General features: G+C 41.9%; 2 protein-coding genes across 5 annotated transcripts in view; one reads left to right on the plus strand and one right to left on the minus strand.

Moving 5' to 3' along the window:
• Window positions 1-2,527: 2,527 nt before the first annotated feature.
• Window positions 2,528-19,732, minus strand: LOC306994384 (uncharacterized protein). 4 transcript variants are annotated; one of them, XM_079604805.1, is made up of 10 exons: window positions 19,564-19,732; window positions 18,476-18,607; window positions 13,433-13,595; window positions 10,608-10,800; window positions 10,428-10,496; window positions 10,127-10,228; window positions 5,676-5,708; window positions 5,425-5,587; window positions 3,382-3,513; window positions 2,528-3,208 (listed from the first exon to the last, which is right to left on the minus strand). In XM_079604805.1, exons 1-10 carry the CDS (start codon window positions 19,715-19,717, stop codon window positions 2,988-2,990), a joined length of 1,362 nt encoding a protein of 453 aa, XP_079460931.1. In that variant the 5' UTR covers window positions 19,718-19,732; the 3' UTR covers window positions 2,528-2,987. The 4 variants fall into 4 exon arrangements, with proteins under 4 accessions (XP_079460931.1, XP_079460930.1, XP_079460932.1 ...); XM_079604806.1 differs by having other exon boundaries at window positions 3,017-3,208; window positions 5,429-5,587; XM_079604807.1 differs by lacking the exon at window positions 5,425-5,587 and having other exon boundaries at window positions 3,017-3,208.
• Window positions 19,733-22,261: 2,529 nt separating this feature from the next.
• rbpms (RNA binding protein, mRNA processing factor) overlaps window positions 22,262-22,500 on the plus strand; it is a 55,297-nt gene continuing 55,058 nt past the window's right edge. The window contains exon 1 of the transcript XR_013796224.1: window positions 22,262-22,500. This exon is cut by the window's right edge and continues 1,130 nt beyond it. The gene's annotated coding sequence lies outside the window, so the exon portion shown is untranslated.

The raw sequence follows: 22,500 nt of genomic DNA on the forward strand, positions 1-22,500 counted from the left end.
CCCTCTTTCCATCCTCTTTACCTTCACTCCTCCCTCTTTCCATCCTCTTTACCTTCACTCCTCCCTCTTTCCATCCTCTTTACCTTCACTCCTCCCTCTTTCCATCCTCTTTACCTTCACTCCTCCCTCTTTCCATCCTCTTTACCTTCCCTCCTCCCTCTTTCCATCCTCTTTACCTTCACTCCTCCCTCTTTCCATCCTCTTTACCTTCCCTCCTCCCTCTTTTCATCCTCTTTACCTTCACTCCTCCCTCTTTCCATCCTCTTTACCTTCCCTCCTCCCTCTTTCCATCCTCTTTACCTTCACTCCTCCCTCTTTCCATCCTCTTTACCTTCACTCCTCCCTCTTTCCATCCTCTTTACCTTCCCTCCTCCCTCTTTTCATCCTCTTTACCTTCACTCCTCCCTCTTTCCATCCTCTTTACCTTCCCTCCTCCCTCTTTCCATCCTCTTTACCTTCCCTCCTCCCTCTTTCCATCCTCTTTACCTTCACTCCTCCCTCTTTCCATCCTCTTTACCTTCCCTCCTCCCTCTTTCCATCCTCTTTACCTTCACTCCTCCCTCTTTCCATCCTCTTTACCTTCCCTCCTCCCTCTTTCCATCCTCTTTACCTTCACTCCTCCCTCTTTCCATCCTCTTTACCTTCCCTCCTCCCTCTTTCCATCCTCTTTACCTTCACTCCTCCCTCTTTCCATCCTCTTTACCTTCCCTCCTCCCTCTTTCCATCCTCTTTACCTTCACTCCTCCCTCTTTCCATCCTCTTTACCTTCCCTCCTCCCTCTTTCCATCCTCTTTACCTTCACTCCTCCCTCTTTCCATCCTCTTTACCTTCCCTCCTCCCTCTTTCCATCCTCTTTACCTTCACTCCTCCCTCTTTCCATCCTCTTTACCTTCACTCCTCCCTCTTTCCATCCTCTTTACCTTCCCTCCTCCCTCTTTCCATCCTCTTTACCTTCACTCCTCCCTCTTTCCATCCTCTTTACCTTCCCTCCTCCCTCTTTCCATCCTCTTTACCTTCACTCCTCCCTCTTTCCATCCTCTTTACCTTCCCTCCTCCCTCTTTCCATCCTCTTTACCTTCACTCCTCCCTCTTTCCATCCTCTTTACCTTCACTCCTCCCTCTTTCCATCCTCTTTACCTTCCCTCCTCCCTCTTTCCATCCTCTTTACCTTCACTCCTCCCTCTTTCCATCCTCTTTACCTTCCCTCCTCCCTCTTTTCATCCTCTTTACCTTCACTCCTCCCTCTTTCCATCCTCTTTACCTTCCCTCCTCCCTCTTTTCATCCTCTTTACCTTCACTCCTCCCTCTTTCCATCCTCTTTACCTTCACTCCTCCCTCTTTCCATCCTCTTTACCTTCACTCCTCCCTCTTTTCATCCTCTTTACCTTCCCTCCTCCCTCTTTCCATCCTCTTTACCTTCCCTCCTCCCTCTTTTCATCCTCTTTACCTTCACTCCTCCCTCTTTCCATCCTCTTTACCTTCCCTCCTCCCTCTTTTCATCCTCTTTACCTTCCCTCCTCCCTCTTTCCATCCTCTTTACCTTCACTCCTCCCTCTTTCCATCCTCTTTACCTTCCCTCCTCCCTCTTTCCATCCTCTTTACCTTCACTCCTCCCTCTTTCCATCCTCTTTACCTTCACTCCTCCCTCTTTCCATCCTCTTTACCTTCCCTCCTCCCTCTTTTCATCCTCTTTACCTTCACTCCTCCCTCTTTCCATCCTCTTTACCTTCCCTCCTCCCTCTTTCCATCCTCTTTACCTTCACTCCTCCCTCTTTCCATCCTCTTTACCTTCACTCCTCCCTCTTTCCATCCTCTTTACCTTCCCTCCTCCCTCTTTCCATCCTCTTTACCTTCCCTCCTCCCTCTTTCCATCCTCTTTACCTTCCCTCCTCCCTCTTTTCATCCTCTTTACCTTCACTCCTCCCTCTTTCCATCCTCTTTACCTTCACTCCTCCCTCTTTCCATCCTCTTTACCTTCACTCCTCCCTCTTTTCATCCTCTTTACCTTCCCTCCTCCCTCTTTCCATCCTCTTTACCTTCCCTCCTCCCTCTTTTCATCCTCTTTACCTTCCCTCCTCCCTCTTTCCATCCTCTTTACCTTCCCTCCTCCCTCTTTTCATCCTCTTTACCTTCACTCCTCCCTCTTTCCATCCTCTTTAACTTCCCTCCTCCCTCTTTCCATCCTCTTTACCTTCCCTCCTCCCTCTTTTCATCCTCTTTACCTTCCCTCCTCCCTCTTTCCATCCTCTTTACCTTCACTCCTCCCTCTTTCCATCCTCTTTACCTTCACTCCTCCCTCTTTTCATCCTCTTTACCTTCACTCCTCCCTCTTTTCATCCTCTTTACCTTCCCTCCTCCCTCTTTCCATCCTCTTTACCTTCACTCCTCCCTCTTTTCATCCTCTTTACCTTCACTCCTCCCTCTTTTCATCCTCTTTACCTTCACTCCTCCCTCTTTCCATCCTTTTTACCTTCCCTCCTCCCTCTTTTCATCCTCTTTACCTTCACTCCTCCCTCTTTCCATCCTCTTTACCTTCACTCCTCCCTCTTTCCATCCTCTTTACCTTCACTCCTCCCTCTTTCCATCCTCTTTACCTTCACTCCTCCCTCTTTCCATCCTCTTTACCTTCACTCCTACCCTTTTTATTCTCTTTACCTTCACTCCTCCCTCTTTTCATCCAGCAGCCGATGTCCAACACACCTAATCACTCTTCCCAGTTGTTTTATCATCTTTACATTCTCCCATCCCTCTATGACAGAAATATCACAAAGTTTAACATGACGTTTCATCCAACTTCATTGTAACTGAACAAAAAAAACTGAATAATGAAAATTAACTATCTTACTATCCTCTCCTTCATTAGCCTTCTTATACTCCAACTTTTCACTTCTAATTCGGTTTCATTCTATCCTCAAAATATTTCTACACTTTAGCTCTATTTCTTACAAAAAAAGCATAATGTGCAAAGTGTTGGTGTTTGTGCCTCCCTACAAACCACCCTTTCTTTTAAGAGTCGTGATCCTGTTCCGCACATAATTTTTCACACCAGTCCATGTTCGCTGCTTCAAAGCTTCTGGCTCTGCGTGAATGCATCTTTCACAGTCTTGCTTACCAGGAACTTTGCATGTCTTGATGAACTTCATCATGTGTCTCTCTACTGCTTTTACCTCACTGTCCTCCCATTTCTTTTTTGGAGCGTTTGAAGAACCTATGAAATAATTAAAAAGTAAATTCTCATTACAACTAAATCGGTAAGTAAAGACCAAATCAAGACTGTGTCTTAATGTGTAGATTTTTTTCTTTTGGCTGGATATTGCTGCATGGAGCTAATTCATGTTTATTTGATTATTGTTGTTTGTGCAATGTAGAGATTTTTCTTACATTGATCCTCCTGTGAAACAGATTGATCAGATTGAACAGGTTGATCAGTCTCTGCTGGTGCTGTTGTCTGAGATAGGTCACTGCAATCCTCCTCATCACTTGACATGGAATCACCTTGGGCCTCAAGTTGCTCTAATTGACAAAAAAAATAACACTTTATTGCTTATACTTAGCATCTGTGACATAATTATATACATCATTTAGCAAATATATACAGCACAAATACACACAGACAGTCCAAGTATACTCAACCATTTGGGTCGATTTCAATGTCATCAAGTTTCTTTCCTTTGTAGTCAGACAGTGTTCCTTTCTCCATGGCCATTAGGACTTTACTCATTTTTGCCAGCTGCAGTGTTCCCTCTGGTAACCGGTAATACTGTCTGTGGATTCTGATATCGTGACCAAGGAAATCAGCCAGTTGGTCTGCTTCATTCTCATCAAGATTAAGAATTTTAGACATGGTTGCTATGTGTTTCCTGAGCCTAGTTGATGACAGTGCTTCAGGGTTCTTTATGCCACATTCGCAAGCAGCTTTGTTGATGCACTCTCCTCCTCTGTAGGCAGACAATGCTCCACATCTGCCAAACATAAAGGGATTCTCTGCTGGAACACCACAAAGCTCACGCGTTTCAACGAGCAGCTCCATGGCAGAAACCATGGAAGGCTTGAGAAGCACAGGAACCTTTCTCCCTCGTTTACCACGGATCTCAACTCTTGTGAAGTGGAGACACAGCTTCCTCTCAAACTCAGACAGACAGATGGCAATGTCTTCGTGTAGCTCAGAAGTGTCCCTGCTTTTAAAAGCTGACAAAAGCATCCGGGATACTTCACCTTCTCTCCTTCGGTTGAACAGGATGACCTGGGACAGCGTGACCTTGGCTAGAGCAGTGTAGCTGTCAGCAGAAGGGCAAGATCTGAGCTTACTTAGGAGCCCATTGTGTTTCTTTTCAAGATGTGTGTGCAGGACTCTGACATCCTGAGTGAAAGGAATGATTTGTGGTGTGTTCCACTTGGCTTCTTTCAATGTAGTTATAGCACCAGCAGAAATGTACTCATTCCACCTTGCCTGGTGTATTTTCCTGAAGTCTCGGGCACACTCAGCACGCTCATGATCTCCATACATCATGGCATTGCTCTCAACAATACTAGAGATCTTGTTTAAAGAATGCCCAAGTTTGAGAGCTAAAGAAGGAATGCGGTAGGTGTTTTTCTCTTCATCGTAGCCAGACACAACTTTAACAGCTGCTATGACATGTTTGAAGTTTGCTGGTATGAAGAAGTCTACCATTGTTCTCAGTGGGGTAATCTTCCTTGCTTCAAGAAGAAGTCTGCCTACTTCTCTCATCTTCTGTCTGATGTAGTCATGTTTGGTCACATCAGACCCCATCCTGTTGAACATGTGCTCCCCCAGCTGCATGATGCATCTGTCAGTATGAACTACACGCGAAACTTCATCATAGTTCATAAAGGACAGTATTTTCTTGAACCCTTTGCTCACTTCTAAGCCGACTGGTGTGTTTAGAGCACACAGAGATCGAACTCTTTTCCTGCCCTTGGCATCATCATCTTTAGGTTTCAGGGGACAGTTTTTGATATGTTTCCAAAGGCTACGCTTGTTATAAAGCCCTTGGCAGTAAATGCAATGAATGAATTCTTTGGCTCTTTGTCTATATTTTGGACGGTAGCAGGCAATCATCTCCCCATGTCCTTGTCTCACCACATCTGTGTTGTGGGCAAAGTTGCCCCTTTTTCTAAGGAGGTTTAACTGGACTCGTCTTTCTTTGGAATGTTTTGGAAATGCTACTGCCTTTACAACCCCCATTTCGTTGCGATGGACAAATTCAAGGTGTCTTGCCATTTTTGAATATGGCTTAGAGCAATAAAGGCAATACTGCTTCTTGTTGTATGTCTTGCGTTCCTGCTTTGGTGATGGCATTGACTGAATTAAAGTTTTATCACCAGATAAGGTGTTTGTCTCTTTAGATTGGCATTTCATCTTTTTTGGTGATGGTACTGTCATAGATTGATCAGATGAACTACCTGCCTCGTTGGGAGATGTTGGATGTATCAAAGCACTTTTGACCATGTCATGTCCAGAAGAACTACCATCCGATTCATCTGAGCTGATTTTTGGTATGTAGTCAACATCGCTGTAGTCTGTGACATCGCTGTAATCTGTTTCACAGTCGGCACTTCCTGAACACTGAATGAGAGAATTTAACACTTACTCATGACAGTGGTTCCTGTAACATTACATTTCATCATATTGCAGATAGCAAAGTCATAATTACCTGTCTTTTTCTTGATGGCCTTAAAGAGGATATCTGGAAAAAGGAGAAATACAAACAAATATAAATAATATACAATTTCATATAATCTATTGTTAGTTCTACCAGTGCAATACACCCCGACCATCCCAATAATTCAGCAAATGAATCTACCCACCTCCCTTAATGAGAGTGTCCCAGACACCTGTGATGAGTGAACCACAGGTGTTGATGCAGCACAAGGTGAAGATACGGGGGGAGCAGGCGAGGATGAGGATGATGAAGGCAGTGCATGAGAAGGCGATGAGGGCTGCGCAGGCGAGGCTGTTGGTGACGTGGGTGGCGCAGGAGAAGGCGATGAGGGCTGCGCAGGCGAGGATGATGGTGACGTGGGTGGCGCAGGAGAAGGCGATGAGGGCTGCACAGGCGAGGCTGTTGGTGACGTGGGTGGCGCAGGAGAAGGCGATGAGGGCTGCGCAGGCGAGGCTGTTGGTGACGTGGGTGGCGCAGGAGAAGGCGATGAGGGCTGCGCAGGCGAGGCTGTTGGTGACGTGGGTGGCGCAGGAGAAGGCGATGAGGGCTGCGCAGGCGAGGCTGTTGGTGACGTGGGTGGCGCAGGAGAAGGCGATGAGGGCTGCGCAGGCGAGGCTGTTGGTGACGTGGGTGGCGCAGGAGAAGGCGATGAGGGCTGCGCAGGCGAGGCTGTTGGTGACGTGGGTGGCGCAGGAGAAGGCGATGAGGGCTGCGCAGGCGAGGCTGTTGGTGACGTGGGTGGCGCAGGAGAAGGCGATGAAGGCTGCGCAGGCGAGGCTGTTGGTGACGTGGGTGGCGCAGGAGAAGGCGATGAGGGCTGCGCAGGCGAGGCTGTTGGTGACGTGGGTGGCGCAGGAGAAGGCGATGAGGGCTGCGCAGGCGAGGCTGTTGGTGACGTGGGTGGCGCAGGAGAAGGCGATGAGGGCTGCGCAGGCGAGGCTGTTGGTGACGTGGGTGGCGCAGGAGAAGGCGATGAGGGCTGCGCAGGCGAGGATGATGGTGACGTGGGTGGCGCAGGAGAAGGTGATGAGGGCTGCGCAGGCGAGGATGATGGTGACGTGGGTGGCGCAGGAGAAGGCGATGAGGGCTGCGCAGGCGAGGATGATGGTGACGTGGGTGGCGCAGGAGAAGGCGATGAGGGCTGCGCAGGCGAGGATGATGGTGACGTGGGTGGCGCAGGAGAAGGTGATGAGGGCTGCGCAGGCGAGGATGATGGTGACGTGGGTGGCGCAGGAGAAGGCGATGAGGGCTGCGCAGGCGAGGATGATGGTGACGTGGGTGGCGCAGGAGAAGGCGATGAGGGCTGCGCAGGCGAGGATGATGGTGACGTGGGTGGAGCAGGAGGTGGTGACGGTGATGAGGACAGGGCAGGATGGCATGAGGTAGATGAGGCCACTATACAAGTGGACAAAGCACAGGGTGCCGATGAAGAGGGTGCATCAGATGTGGATGCGACTGAGGATGACTGTCTTGATTGAAACCGCTTCTGCAGATATATAAAGAGCTATTTAGCTTAAACAAGAATAAAATGTACATTAACAATATTGAAAACTGTAGCAGCCATATAAGATAAGAAAAAACACTGTAGGGGTGAACAAAAAAATAAAGAAACATGTTTTGCACATTTCAAAACAAAGATCGTTAAGATAATAAAACTCTTAAAAAACAAACATTTATACAAACTTTACATACAAATTGTGACAATAGTCACGTTAATAGTTACATTGGTTCATACATTAAAACTGTAAACCAATAACTAGTTAAAGCTGCAGTCCGGCACTTTTTTGTGTTTAAAAATATCAAAAAAGACATTTTTGAAAAAAAACTTAACCAGCCAGTGTTCAAAACGATCTGCTTGCCTTACCTCGATTCAAAACGGTAAGCTTGTAATAATGATTTTAATTCCAGTGGTACTGGTGGATTTCCGCGGGAATTTCAAGCATGTCTTTGCGTCATTACGTCACTTCTGTACACATATAGAATGAGTCCCGGCTAGTCGGCTATATAGCGTGTGTGGATGATGGTGGAGATTTAGCTTAGCACTTGGTATGGCGGATCCCGAAAGTTTAAAGCGACAATCACCAGGGACAACTGGAGAGTCACCAGTTGTAAAACCCAAAAGACTACGGACTTCAGAGTGGCTACAGAAAAAAAGAGACTGCAGCCGAGCCCAAGCTAAAACAGGGATAAACATCGGCAGGGCTTTTGAAAGGTGGCGTGAACTCCGTGTTTTGAAGGGGTTCCAAATGTATGTGAATAAAATTTGATTATATTACAGTTTTAAATAAGCATTTGATTACACATACGTGTGTGTTTTTTATTTAAAAGAGAAACAGTTATAAGGAACATTAATTTGTTGGTATGACAATTAGAATTTATACTGCACAGAAATGAAAACTGAACTACAGGTAACCTTAATACACATTAAATGTAGTCACGCAATAATGATGTAGAATAATTAATAATTTGAGAACAAAATATATTTTTCACGTTTTGACGTGATATGCAATCGTTAGATTTAATCAGCATGCTATAGCCTACTGCAATGCTTCCCCCCACCCCCCGAATTTGGTCAGAACAAAAGTGAATGTTACTTACTTGTTCAGATGACATGTACCGATGAAAATTCTAATGTTGGTTATACACTTTCAAAAAGTATACTCTGAGATTGCTGATGACAGTAGTACAGTATCCACAGCGACGCGGCAGCGACAGGTTCTCCTCAATACATTGTGTTCATCCGCGCTGTTTCATGCCGATTTACTACCCACGCACAGTTAATAATTCCGCGAATAACTGCAATTGCAGATTTCGAACAGAGATGGCGACAAAGAGGAAAAACGACGGACTGCAGCTTTAAAGGATTAGTTCACTTCAGAATTAAAATTTCCTGATAATTTACTCACCCTCACACCATCCAAGATGTCCATGTCTTTCTTTAGTGGAAAAGAAATTAAGTTTTTTGAGGAAAACATTCCAGGATTTTTCTCCATATAATGGACTTCAATGGTCCACCGGGTCAAAGGTCCAGATGTGAGTTTCAGTGCAGCTTCAAAGTCTCAACACGATCCAGCCGAGGAATAAGAGACTTATCTAGACAAACCATTTGCCATTTTATAACAAAATAAACATTTATATACCACAAATGCCCGTCTTGCACTAGCTCTGATGCCCCACACATTACGTAATCACGATAAAAGGTCACGCGGAAGGCAGGCGAAAGTACCAATCTAGTGTTTACAAAGAGAACGTGCAAAGACTAAGACAAACGCCATTTCAGACGATTTTGAAGATGGAGGAGAGTTTTTCGGCCTATCCTACCTTTTTGAACTGGAACACGCATGACCTTTCAACCTGATGAAGTAATGTGTGGCGCATCGCAGAGCTAGTGCAAGACGAGCATTTGTGGTTTAAAAGTATATAAATGTTTATTTTGTTATGGCGGCTAGTTTGTCTAGATAAGACTCTTATTCCTCAGGAGTAAGGAATTACTTTTCTTATTCTTATCGCTGCATTGAAACTCACATTTGGACCTGAAACTGTTGGACCCTATTGAAGTCACTATATGGAGAAAAATCTCCTCTTCTCCTGGAATGTTTTCCTCAAAAACAGTTATTTATATTCCATTAAAGAAAGAAAGACATGAACATCTTGGATGATGTGAGGGTGAGTAAATTATCAGGAACTTTTTAATCCTGAAGTTAACTACTCCTTTAACTAGCAGAGGTTGGTAGCAAGGCGCTACATTTTACTCCATAGCATCCTTCGGATGAGACGTTAAACCGAGGTCCTGACTCTCTGTGGTCATTAAAAATCCCACTGCACTTCTGGTAAAGAGTAGAGGTGTAACTCCAGTGTCCTGGAGTCCAGAACGAACGGCTTCGGAAGGTGAGGTAAACTAACAGACAGCATACCCTGAAGACCCAGATTAATTAATTGTTTCTGTTTCTCATAATTTATCCTTTTGCAATTTTTTTCTTATTCTAAATGCAATCAACATTTGATGTGTTTGGGGAATTTGGCTAACATTTTACATTTTAAATACATTCTGCTGAAATGAACGAAATGACTCGAAAAATTATTTGTTCATTTTGATGAACGAGATTCAAATATCCGAGTCAGTAAAATGATCCGAACTTCCGACTACTATTACACACGTGTGCTGGATGAAGTGGATATGCACCTACAATCAACTAAAACCAAACCTGTAAATGCATCCTATGGTTTCCCAGTGATAAAGATCTTTTCTAGTTGAACACCTGAGCAGTCAGTGGCTGCCTGTGTTGCGCGTTCATTATTTTGGGGGCAGAGCAATGACGGGAGGAGTGTGTTTGAGTGTCGATTTCAAATATCAACAGTGTTTCTCAGAAATCACTTACTGCACTTTTAACTAGCTGGCAGTAAACATCAGTAGATAGTTGCTTCATGTATGACATGGTTACCATTTTATTCCTTGATGTTCTTGCTTTGACTGACTGCTCATGTGGACCATTGCTGTTCACCATGTCCAATTCAGGAGAGGAATCAGAAGCTGCACAATGGGGCTGGATATCAGAAAAGAAAGCAGTGTATATCAAATTCAGGATATTTGTAAAGGACAGAAAAACTTTGTTCACATTCATTCCTCTAGCTGTCCTACAATTTATCCATCATTCCTTTCACACACAACTCTATGCTAAAAGAGTCAATAATATAATGATATAATAATAATATAATGATACAGAGGTTTTGAAGTGGACTTACCGATTTCTGCGGGCCCAAACTGCTGGCTGGCTTTTTATCAGTGGATTCTGCTGATGCTTGATTTAAAGGCTTGAGAAATATGAGACCACAATCACATGGTAACTAATCAGAATGAGAGTAAAAGATTATCATGAATTTACTGATTACTGATCAATCTCTTTAGCATTTTCTTGATAGTACCTTGATTCGCCATGGCCAATCTGAGTCTCCATAATTGTAAGTGATTTCCTCCCCTGGTAGAATGTCTCGTACAGCAAAGAGACAAAGGTGAGGTTTTCTGCTCACTTCAACGGTTCTCATTTTGCAAGTAGGATTTCTGGTCTCATCGTTGACAAGTCTTCCCAAGGACGTGTCTTCTTTAGATGCATCCATGCTACAAAGACATAACATTTCCACTCAAGACTTGTAATCTTAGTATGCTAGACATTTTTATATATATATGTATTATACACATTTTTATAACTGGTTCTGAGCTCCAGTCCTGGAAACCCACCGCTCTGTATATGTTGTATGTGTTTTAATACAAGTACTCGTGTTTAAATTCACCTTATTCAGATGATCAGTCATCATCAGAACACGGCTCTATTAACTCAACTGAGTATGTCAGGTGAAGGAGACATACAGAATGTGCAGAGAGGAGGGTCTGAGAACTAGCCTGGTAATACCAGACTCTGCTACTTCACTTTGCTTCGTAGACAGAGTCTGGAATGGCATAATAGAGAAGTGTTTTCTCTCTCGCTAGGGGGCACTTGTCTGAAGTTTAAAATCATTGGTTACCCGTAAGCCAATCAGATAAGTTTAGTTAGGACGTATGTTATGCGCCTGTACAGCCACATCGAACCACAGACATCATGCATCGAACTCAAATCTATGATCGAACTTCCACTGTAAACCTGCTGTAAACACATGATGATGCGAGCGAAATACCGGAGTGAACATGGCTGTAAACGACTTTTGCAGATTAGGCGTCGTTAATCTCCGCATCCACGGTACAATCACGGCCTCTAAACTTATTTTTGACAGAGTGAAACAAGAAAATATTTGTAGCCAACTCTCAAATTTAGGATTATATCTTTTAAACTCAGCTAGTGCCGCTGCTAGCCATTTCGGTGCCCTAAGCATAATTCCTTTATGATGTGCTCTACCCCGAGAAGCTTCATGAGGCACACGCGCGCGGTCTCTTGCTCGCTCTCCCTCTCTGCCGTGCACGCGCAACGCGGTTTGGAGCACAGTCTCTGTCTCGCGGGCGCGATCGCTCTAGATTCCGGAGATTTTAACTAATTCGCGGGCGTCAGTGAGCCGCTATCAATATGCGGGAGACTCCCGGAAACACTATTTTTTTGGTGCCCCTTCAGCTCTTGGTTCCCTACGCACAGCGCGTGGTGGGAGCGGCGGCACTGGTTCTCTATAACAGAGCGAATTGCATCCCGTGTCTCGTTTCGGTTTTCGATTTCTCTAACCTACAATGTAAAACTCGGCGCTTAGCGTCTACGTCACGGCTCTCAGCCCGCACTCTGTTCGTTGATTGGTCCGGCAGTCCGAAGGCCGGTGGAAAACTGAAAGATAGGCCGCTATCTCAGACTGACTACAGGAGCGAAATGAAATTAGCGGAAGTAGGAAGTCTGACGTAGTCAGGCTATCTGAGAACCACTGATCTATATGATAGTTCACTGCAGCATCCTCTCAGTTCTCAGATAAACGCATCTAAAATTTACCATTTTGTTCTCTTTTGCGAATACAGGAAAAACAAATATTGATTACTCAAGGAAACTGCACTCAGTACTCTTCGTGTCAGTTCATGGTGAATTTTAAGTATTAGGGTGTGTTCACACCTGGCATGTTTGTTTAGACCGTTAGTGCTGTTCATTTGAATAAGTGTGAACGCTGCCATCTGAACTAGGGCTGCACGATATGAGGAAAAGCTGCGATGTGCGATAACATTGTTTAATATTGCGATAACGATATGACTTGCGATAAATGTGATTGTTAACTATACTGTTCCCATGTCTTAGTGCTTTAATAGGTTCTTTGCGTGATAGGTCAAACGTTTATTACCTGCCTGGTTCAGAATACACGATTTTAGCGCGATTTTGGCACGATCCGTTTGACGTATGGGTGTCGTGGTGATTCGTAATAACGACAACGGGCGTCGGGACGCAAGATTTGATCGTTTCATCTCGTATAGTGTGTCACAGTGGGCGACAACCTACGTCGCGTCTGCGATGCTTCACGACAGAAAGACTATAGCATGTTTAATTCTTTAACGGTCCTCCACGACGGGTTGAATATGTGAGCGAGGCGAGACGTGAGTGAGTGCAATAGTGAGTGTGTGTGTACGCCAGTGAGCGTGTGAGCGTATGTGTGTGTGTGTGCGTGCGTGAGTGAGCGAGCGAGTGAGCGAGGGACAGTGAGTGTGTGTGTTTGTGTGTCTGTGCGTGCGAGTGAATGTTTGCGAGTGAATGTGTGTGTGTGACGGCACGCGATGACTGGTCGGAAAGCAACGTGTAGTCTGACATGTTTCTTGTCCACGACAAGATTTTAGGAGTCAAAAACGTGTAAGTTAGTGCTAATCTGAACCAGGCATTATTCATCGTGTCAGGCTGTCTGTTGCGATGTGTTCATCGCCGGAGTTCATATCGCGATGACGATGAAAATTCGATGTATCGTTCAGCCCTAATCTGAACCCTGGTGCCACCAAACAAACTGACGAGACGCTGAAAAAATGTGTCTCAGTTGGCTTCCAAACGAACTCTGGTGCAGTTCGAATGAAATATTAACGTAACATGGACCAGAGACATGTAAACAACCAAAAACAGGAAGATGTGACCCTAAAAGTACAGACTGGTCAAGCATAACATGTTTGACGATAGAAATGCCAATCTGAACATTAAGCGTACACGGACCAAACGAACCAAGCGAACAGAACTACAGGCATGAACTAAGTATTTTACAGTTCCAGATATTTTAGCATCCCTACTACATCAATCCAACAGTTCTATACTCACCACCAATTTTTGCCATGCCACTGAAAATCAAACAGGAACGTGTTCTCAGCTTCAGTGTAGTGTTCAGTTCGGTCAAGACTCTCCTGTGAACTCAGAAGTTCACCTCTGTATTCAAGAACAAAATCACCTCTGAAGAAAGCTCCAGCGGTGAAAACTCCACGACCTAAAGAGGAGAAATAGCTTCAGTTTCTTTAATGTCAACTATTATTTTGATTATTACTAAAAGTTCTCAACCATATTATGTACATTATATGATGTAAAAGGGAAATTACTGAAGGAAAATAGTCAATAGCCAGGCTAATCTCGAAGCATGCTTTGCTTTTTTTACTTTACATTATACTTTTAAGTCTTAAAAGTATACAGTTAAAATGTACTCAATTTTTTTTAGACAATCAATATTATCATGGCTATATATTGTTTAGAACAGAGTGCTGAAGTGATGACGTATTTTTGCAGACCAACCGGGTAGTTCACCTCCCCTGGTTCCCTCCACAAAAACCTTATAGGATTTGCAGAAAATAAGCTAAAGTTAGTCTATAAACTACACCACAGTTGCAAAACTTCAACTTCCTTATGATGAAGGTTCAACAACTCATCTAGAATGTGTCTGTGTTGCATTAATTTAAAAAACAATTATGTTTGTTTATTATTTGCATCTCTTTCGGATAGTTTTCTTTGTGGTATATGGATGTTTTATTTGGCTTCTATAGTTTAGATAAAAGTATAGAGGTTTTTTTTGTTGTTGTTGATAAATGTGCCTACAGGAACTCTAAAGCTTTAAGATCCATCTCCCTTTGTAATATATATAATGTTTTTGCATTCTTATAATGCATGTTGACTGATTGTGTGCCGTGTACATCCTTTAATCTACCTGTATAGAATAGTTTGCAAGAGTGCGATTATAAACACAACGAGGCTGTAAAAGTGACTAGATGAGTTTATCTGTTCAGTTGATGGTGTTTAATGTCCCAGACAACTTGTCTCCCATTTAGACGCTTGTTAGCAACTGTCTTTTACAAGACAAGTAAAGGCTTTTTTTTTAAAACACACAAGAGAGCATTACTGATGTATTTTATGTTGTAGAATAAACGTGATGTTTACTTGCACACCGATACGCTGATAAAAAACAACAAACAAAAAACACCTTATTGAAATAATCCATTCTGCCGTGCAAAGGCAAAGGACTGTGACTTAAATTGTGGTCGAAAATGTGTTATTTTTGGCACAATCGAGACCTCCTTTATCATGTGGATAAGTATCTTGAGTCAATTATATTGTTTTTTCAAAAAAAAGAATGGGTTGTCTTAACAGTAATTTCAAAAAGCCCACGAGAAACCAAGGCAGAACACCGTAACTCCAGTTACCGCTCTTTGGCTTTGTTTTGCAACGCTCAAATTGAGTTACGGTACTCTGCCTTTGTGTAGCCGCCCGTCAATATGAAGATACTGTGCCGGTGTTCTATCAAATAATGCCACCTATCAGATTGTACAGTGTTCTGCCTTTGTTTTACTGTCCATTAAAATTGTATTACAGTGTAGCCTGTGCACTTGGTACAGCTTCCATCAGTCCCTGTAGCTTCTGATGTCCCCAGAGCTTAGTCCTGCACAAACGTCCTGGTCAGAACATTTAGTACGGTCTAAACCCACTCCATTGACAAACGTGCGATATCGATCGCGAAGGATATGACAGAAAAATTACACATGCCGTAGCAGATGAATACAACAAAGAACTAAAGCCCCGCCTCACCCAGATCGGGTACCGGACCTGGTTAAAACATTCATGGATCTAGCTGGCAGAGAGCCAAAACTGCACAGACGCCTTTAGCACCGCCCTGAACACCGTCGAGCCAACGCTGGACTAATAGCCTATGTCACAGGGAGTGATAATATAATGAAGCAACAAGTGCTGGTGCATACAACATCAGACCAGCTGTTACGCGAGTTATACCTACAATCACAGCGTCTGGAATAAATCCGCGGGACGAGCGAAGTGCACCACCACAATAACAGGGCAGACAGCTGAAACCACCACACACTGAAAAGACGCAGAACACAGAAGGTTGTGCTATAAATGCATTAGTCGTCGAGGTAGTCCAGAACGCACTCCCCACTTTCAGTCCCAAAGGGGAAATGGCATTCGTAATTTTCATGAACATACAAGGAGCGCGACACCTTCGAACACGAATCTCGGGAACCGCCTGTGATAAAGGGGTTATCTCAATGTTGAAGTGTATGCGTCTTTTAGATCCACCGCTATAAACCAGTCCCCGGGTCGAATGTGCGCAACGATCTGTTTTATCATTTTGAATGCGCTTAGCAAGTCTTATGTCACTCGATACCATACTCTTTACCACAATGGAGGTATTTTGTCATGTCTAATGTATTAATAATGCCATCAGAATGCAACCAAAGCACAGGATAGTAGGGGTGTAACGGTACATGTATTCGTACCGGACCGTTTCGGTACAGGACTTTCGGTACGGTGCACATGTGCACCGAATGCAATCTGTCACGTAAATTAGGCTAGTTTTGTGTGCAGAACATATATCCATTCCGAGTTTCCACACGAACATATTAAGTGTCGGAAGTCTCCGCGTTGCACTGATTAAATCTGATTAATCGTTTTTGTGATTCAAATACATGTAAAAATTACCATAACATCTGTCTTCCTGTGTGCGGACATTTGTTTATGTTGCTGTGACAACGAAACACGTGCAAGCGCGGCTGTGTTAAGAGCGCTGATGCGCTCATCTGTGGACATTTCCGACTGCCTTTCTGTTAAAAGCGGGCTTTCCACACAAACAAACGTACATGTGTCATTAGTATGAGAAAAAAAATTTGGATTTTAACTCTCGGGTCGGGCTCGGACATAAATATCGCATAAATAAAGATCACCACATACACGGCACGCTCGCTTTAGCCCAGCCTCTTGCTAGCTAGTGTCACGGCCAATATTGGTTTGAGAGTATTTTATTAGTGGAGAACTTTGCAGCAGTATTTTATTTCTTATTCTTTTTTTATTTTATATATTTTTTATTTATTAGCCTAACGTTATATTTTATTAAAAAGTGTGTTTAAAAAAAAGTGTAAACAAATTGTTAAAAAAAAGTTTATAGTAAACAACCAGCATTTTAATGTTTTGCATTTCTTTCCCTTACTGTACCGAAAATGAACCGAACCGTGACTTTAAAACCGAGGTACGTACCGAACCGTGATTTTTGCGTACCGTTACACCCCTACAGGATAGTAATAAGTAGATGGTTATAAGTAATTGTAAATCATACAAATTAAATGCCATGATCACTAGATTTTATACAGCTGTTACTATAATTATTTTGTTAATGGTGATCAGCAACCAAATATTGATAATGTGGAAGTTACTGCCTTTTGGATGACATCTCACTTGTTGCTGACAATACAAAGGCAGAGTACAGTAACTTTAAAATAGTGGTCAAAAGTCAAGGTTGCGCTCAAGATTTTTTTATGTAAATCATTTTCATTACTAAAACATCTAATTGCAAGATTTCCAGTGTCCTACCTATAATTAATGTAAATTTGGCGGGACAACTAAAAATCTTTAAAGTAATTTTTCTCAGTTCCACACACGAGTTAAGGTCTTTTGCCTTTGTAGGGCAGCACTGTCCTGGTTTACATGCAAACCAATAACCACATAAACCACAAGACTTTATAAGTAAATCAGGTAAATTATCTCAAAACCTAAACATTCGTGTATCTGACTGTGTATTCCATATGTCATGTCAGTTGTGATGTTAAAGGGTAAGTTCTGTATTTTACACTTAAAGCCTTGTTTTCAGATCGTTTCTGACGAAATAGAACGGTTAAGTTTAAAAGACACATGCTGCTGTCCCGAGAATTTTAGGTTTATTTCGCTCCCCCCCCCCCCCCCCCTATGTCTATGTGCACTGGAACATTCCTTCCTAAAACACATTAAACTTTCATTTACAAAGACGTGAAACTCACCGAGTGGTCAGGGGTGTTCACTGATATGCTCACTCAAAAATCGCTGCAAAAGATGCTTTCTAACAGGTGTTTTACCATTAGTTGTAAAACTGTGGACCTATTTTTTTTCAAACGCATCACACCCATTCTTCCGTTGAGCTGGAAAACTACGATAAAACCTGTTGGAAAGCATCTTTTGCAGCGATTTTTGAGTGAGCATATCAGTGAACACCCCTGACCACTCGGTGATTTTCACGTCTTTGTAAACGAAAGTTTAATGTGTTTTAGGAAGGAATGTTCCAGTGCACATAGACAGCCACTGTGGGGGTGGGGGTGGGGGGGAAAGCGAAATAAACCAAAAATTCTTGGGACAGCAGCATGTGTCCAAATTTTAATCTTAACCGTTCTATTTCATCAGATACGATCTGTAAACAGGGCTTTAAGTGTAAAATACCGAACTTGTCCTTTAAATAAAGCCAAGTGTATTCCAGAATTTTAGCGGAAAACTTACATATTCTCCTCTCATGCAGTATCGGATGCAGTATTTTGACTGTACCCCTTCTGCATGAGATGAGAACACATTTTAAGAGTTTCTTGGGTCAAGAAAACACTCGCTCTGTCTGGATGTGCTTAAATCCACAGTATGTAAACTTTCCTGTCACACATCACACATGCTCACTTCAATAAGCCACAGAATGCAGGTGTTTACATGCAAATTTGGAATAAGGGGTAAAAATCTATCTGTGTCGATTGGCTTAAGCCGTTTATGATGACCTTAGTCTGCATTTACATGACCACAAGAACTGTCTGCTTATTATGCAATCGAGTTAAGAATGTGCAAGTAAACATTAACGTTAGGTTGATAGAACTGGAAGTGCAAACATTTAAATGTTGCTGTTTTACGGCTCATGCCTGCAGAACTCTATTCAGGAATCTTGACTGCACAATAAAAAAAATTAAAAATATTTTTCAACTTGTGAAACATGGATATTAGTTGGCCTAATAACCATTTGACTCGCCTCACATAAATTCTCAGTTATGTAGATTAACATGATCACTAAACTGCTTAGTCATAAATACTTGCCTTTATATTTGCTGATGAACTGCTCTTGAAGCCCAGGCTTGTCGGTTTCACAGGCAATGTGGTGCTCAGCGTCCTGCAGAGGTTTTCTACGTCTTTTATTTCCCAGCATGCTGACTTTCTTTCTTGCAATGACTGGAAAAATGTATAAAAAATATAAGGTGAATGAAATAAACAAGCATATTTAAACAATCTTGTTGATCTTACTGGATTTGTTCACCCACAAACATACATAATTAACATACAATTACATTAATTGTTGTTCCAAATTAACCTCATGTTGTTCCAAACCTGTGTTGTGTTTTTTCTGTTCAACACTAAAGTATATCTTTATATTATATCACAGAGCTCTATTCAATGACATCACATGTGACCAGTCTACAACAGGCATTTAGATAAAAAAGGGCAATGTCAATGATGCCAAAAACCATTGGTTCTTGTGTGTCCTGTGACCACAATTGACATAAATCTACTGTATATTCATATTTGATTTAAGAGCTACAGCATATGGGAGATTTTCAATAACCAGCTAGATTCATAGGGACTATTTTTAATGTGCTTTTTGTCTGCTTTGGAGCTTGAAACACAATAAAAATACTATAAAATGTCTATGTACCGTCATTGGGCAAAACAATCAATATAAAATAATTAATAAATAAAAAATAAAAAAACATTCCACTGAATTTTTTTTATAATTGAATAATGTATTACAATAATATATCAAATAATAATGATGTAAAAAATTTGCTATTTGACAACACTTCTGAGAAAAACAATGACATAGTAGACTATCACTGACTCGGTTGTTTTGGTTAATTTGTAGAATCTAAAGAACTATTATATAAAAAATAATAGCAAAATTATATTTACTGGTCAATGCCTACAAGTAACGTTAGACAACAAACTGTTTTCCTTATAGCAACAAATCATCAAATGAGAAGCAAGCTCAAATATAAGCGATAAGTAAATAAAACTCTAAGCAAAAAAAAATAATTAAACCAATAAAATAAACATACATCTTATTAACTTTCATATTTCTCAATGTATTTAGTTATCTTATCATGCATTTTCAGGACAAGTCTTGATCTCACCTTTCCTGCGTGGTGGAGGGTTGTCGTCTGTTCTATGGTCTGTTTCGCGTCTTGTCACGTGTGCATTTCCCGGGAAAACGCATCCACGCACGGTCGACACTTGCGTAAATGACGTAGTTACGTATTTTGATTTCACGTGTTTTTGTCGTTTCATCACGTGTCGTGTCCATAGACTGTAAAAAAAATAGGTTGTGTCCCACAACTACTTCAGAATTTATTTGAGTTAAGATGGGGAAAGGGTGTGGATTATGTCAAGGCTCTAAATTAAACTTTAATGTGTACTTTAACAGCATTATCTTCTTTTTATTTCTTTAATAAATTAATGGTATTTTACATTAAAGGGCGAAGAAGCTGCTAGACCTTGTAAAAGTGCTTTAAAAACGCATAGCCACAACAGATTGTCGTCTTTTGAGCAGCACTTCTGATTAAGCTATATACCTGTCAGTCTGTTAGTTCATCTCTCTGTCACTGCAGTCAGTCCCAGTGGGGGAGGGCGCGCGCGCGATCAGAGTCAGTGCTGTGGGGGAAGGGCGCGCGCGCGATCAGTGCTGTGGGGGAAGGGCGCCCGCGCGATCAGCGCTGTGGGGGAAGGGCGGCTGATCTCAACATGAGCAGATCTCAGTCAGACTGGCAGTCAGAGGCAGAGCTAGGGCTAGGGTAGGGTTAGGGTTGGATATCCAATGGCTTTTAAAATCAAGTAAGAGCAAAATAAACCTGTAAACAAACATGTAAATGTGTCAGCTTGATTCATGATTATTTTAAACATTTTCTTTTCTTTTGTATGACTATACTGCTCTGTCTCTCCCCCTCCCTCCCTCCCTCCCTCTCTCTCTCTCTCCCTCTCTCTCTCTCTCTCTATATATATATATATACAAGGGCGTAGATTTGGTTTGAACATTGGCGGGGGGGGTTTCATGGTATAAATATTGTGTGTGTGTGTGGGGGGGGGGGTTGTAGGTGTTATCTCCCCCACAAACTATGCCCCTGTATATATATATATATATATATATATATAGAGAGAGAGAGAGAGAGAGAGAGAGAGAGAGAGAGAGAGAGAGAGAGAGAGAGAGAGAGAATGTTTGCTGTAACTCCACTCCTCTAGTATAGTTCTTATCAGTCGCTTTAGTACATTTCTTGAACCTTAAGATTTGCAAACCAGTAAGTGCATTTCTCAAAACAATTTGTACAAACAACAAAACACAATAGATTACCATCAAAAGCCTGTAACTTGCTCAAAATACTAGTACTAAATCAATTAACATATCAGTGTCATCAGAATGACAAGTCCTTGTGTGTCATTGTTTGCAAACAAGAATGTCAAAATGCTTAGTCAGGTTGTCAATATAACTGTACTCTATCAATATTTTCAGAAATAAACTATGATTTTGATGACAATGATTGAAAATGCATAAGACTGCACTTAATATCTGTATGACACACATGTACGCATTGCTCTAGATGAGACTGGACAGGATTCACAGATACACTGTTGGTCTGTCAAAAAATGACTGTACAATGTCATTGCGATATAAAGAAAAAGACTATGTCACACATATACTGTATGTACGTGTGTGTGTTTTACATTATGTCTCTATCAAGTATATTTACTGTATAATGTAAATTGCAAGACTGCTGTAATATAGCATTACAGTAAGTCTACAGTTTATGGTATACAGTATGTGAACACTGTCTGATTACACACCTGTTTTGTCTACAAACGCTTGAATGATTGAGGACATACACGGTTGTTTTCCAAACATTCGGCTGCACCATTCGACCGCCTCTGCCATAAGGTTATGACTGAGAACATTATCTACAATAGTGGCCCTTATTTCTTCAGAAACACACAATCTTGGCCTGTTCTACCTCTTCCTCTGTTTTACCTCTGTACCCTTCCACCACACATACTTACTCCTCTTCTTCTTCTCGGCTGTTCTTCGGTTGTTCTTCCATTCTCAGAGTGTGTAACGTGTTGTGCTCTGTCTATTATGCTTCCCAAATGAGATGCACTCTGAGCTATTATAGAGAACTGGATGATCATTGATTGATCTAATGCTTTACATTCCCCTTCATTAGTGAAATTCAGAATTCACCTCTGCAATTTAACAAAATGTAAATGTAAATTGCAGGACAAAAAAAATCTAATAGAATTGCATAGAAAATGTATTGACAGTTTATGACAACTAGTTCATCCATTCTGCATTAATGACTTATGGAACTAATGCCTGTATGTTTTGAGGGGTAAGACTATTCAACAGAGAACCAGTATAATACATTTTGATCAACATGACATAAGAAATTAATAATGTAAGAAACAGCAGACACTTGTAGCCTACATCAATTGCATGAATGTAACAAAGCATTTGCAATTTGTTCAAATGAATGATTGATTTAATTATGATGTGCACAAGTGACTAGATAATGTGGAGGTTGAACAATATTTTTTGTTGTGATCTGAGAAATGCACCGTGACTGAGAAAAACTGTAAAATAATATGATATAATTAGAATGTTTGCTGTGCTCTCCTCTATATAATATACTATAATATAAAGATAATGTTTGATGTAACTGCTCTCCTATATATAAAATATATATAAAGAGAATGTTTGCTGTTACTGGTTTCCTCTATATAATATAGGCTAAAGAGAATGTGTTGCGAGTGTGTGACTGTGTTCTCCTGCTCGTGCGGTGGGCGGGGGAGGGGCGGCGGCCGCTCAGGGACATCGCGGATGAAAGAGAACGGCAGAACGCAAAGTAGGAGAAAACACTTAAAACAAATAAACTCACGCATAAAAGCAAGCGATTTAGCACGTTTTCGTTTTGTGGCTTGTGTATTTTTATTAAACAAACTCAGATGAATAAATCATCACACCCATATTGACAGATTTAAGCAGTTGTCCCGCTTTTGGAAGGAAATATGTACTTTTTAAATTCACA

This window comes from Phoxinus phoxinus, assembly GCF_949152265.1.
Source record: "Phoxinus phoxinus genome assembly, chromosome: 2".
Lineage (NCBI taxonomy): Eukaryota > Metazoa > Chordata > Actinopteri > Cypriniformes > Leuciscidae > Phoxinus > Phoxinus phoxinus.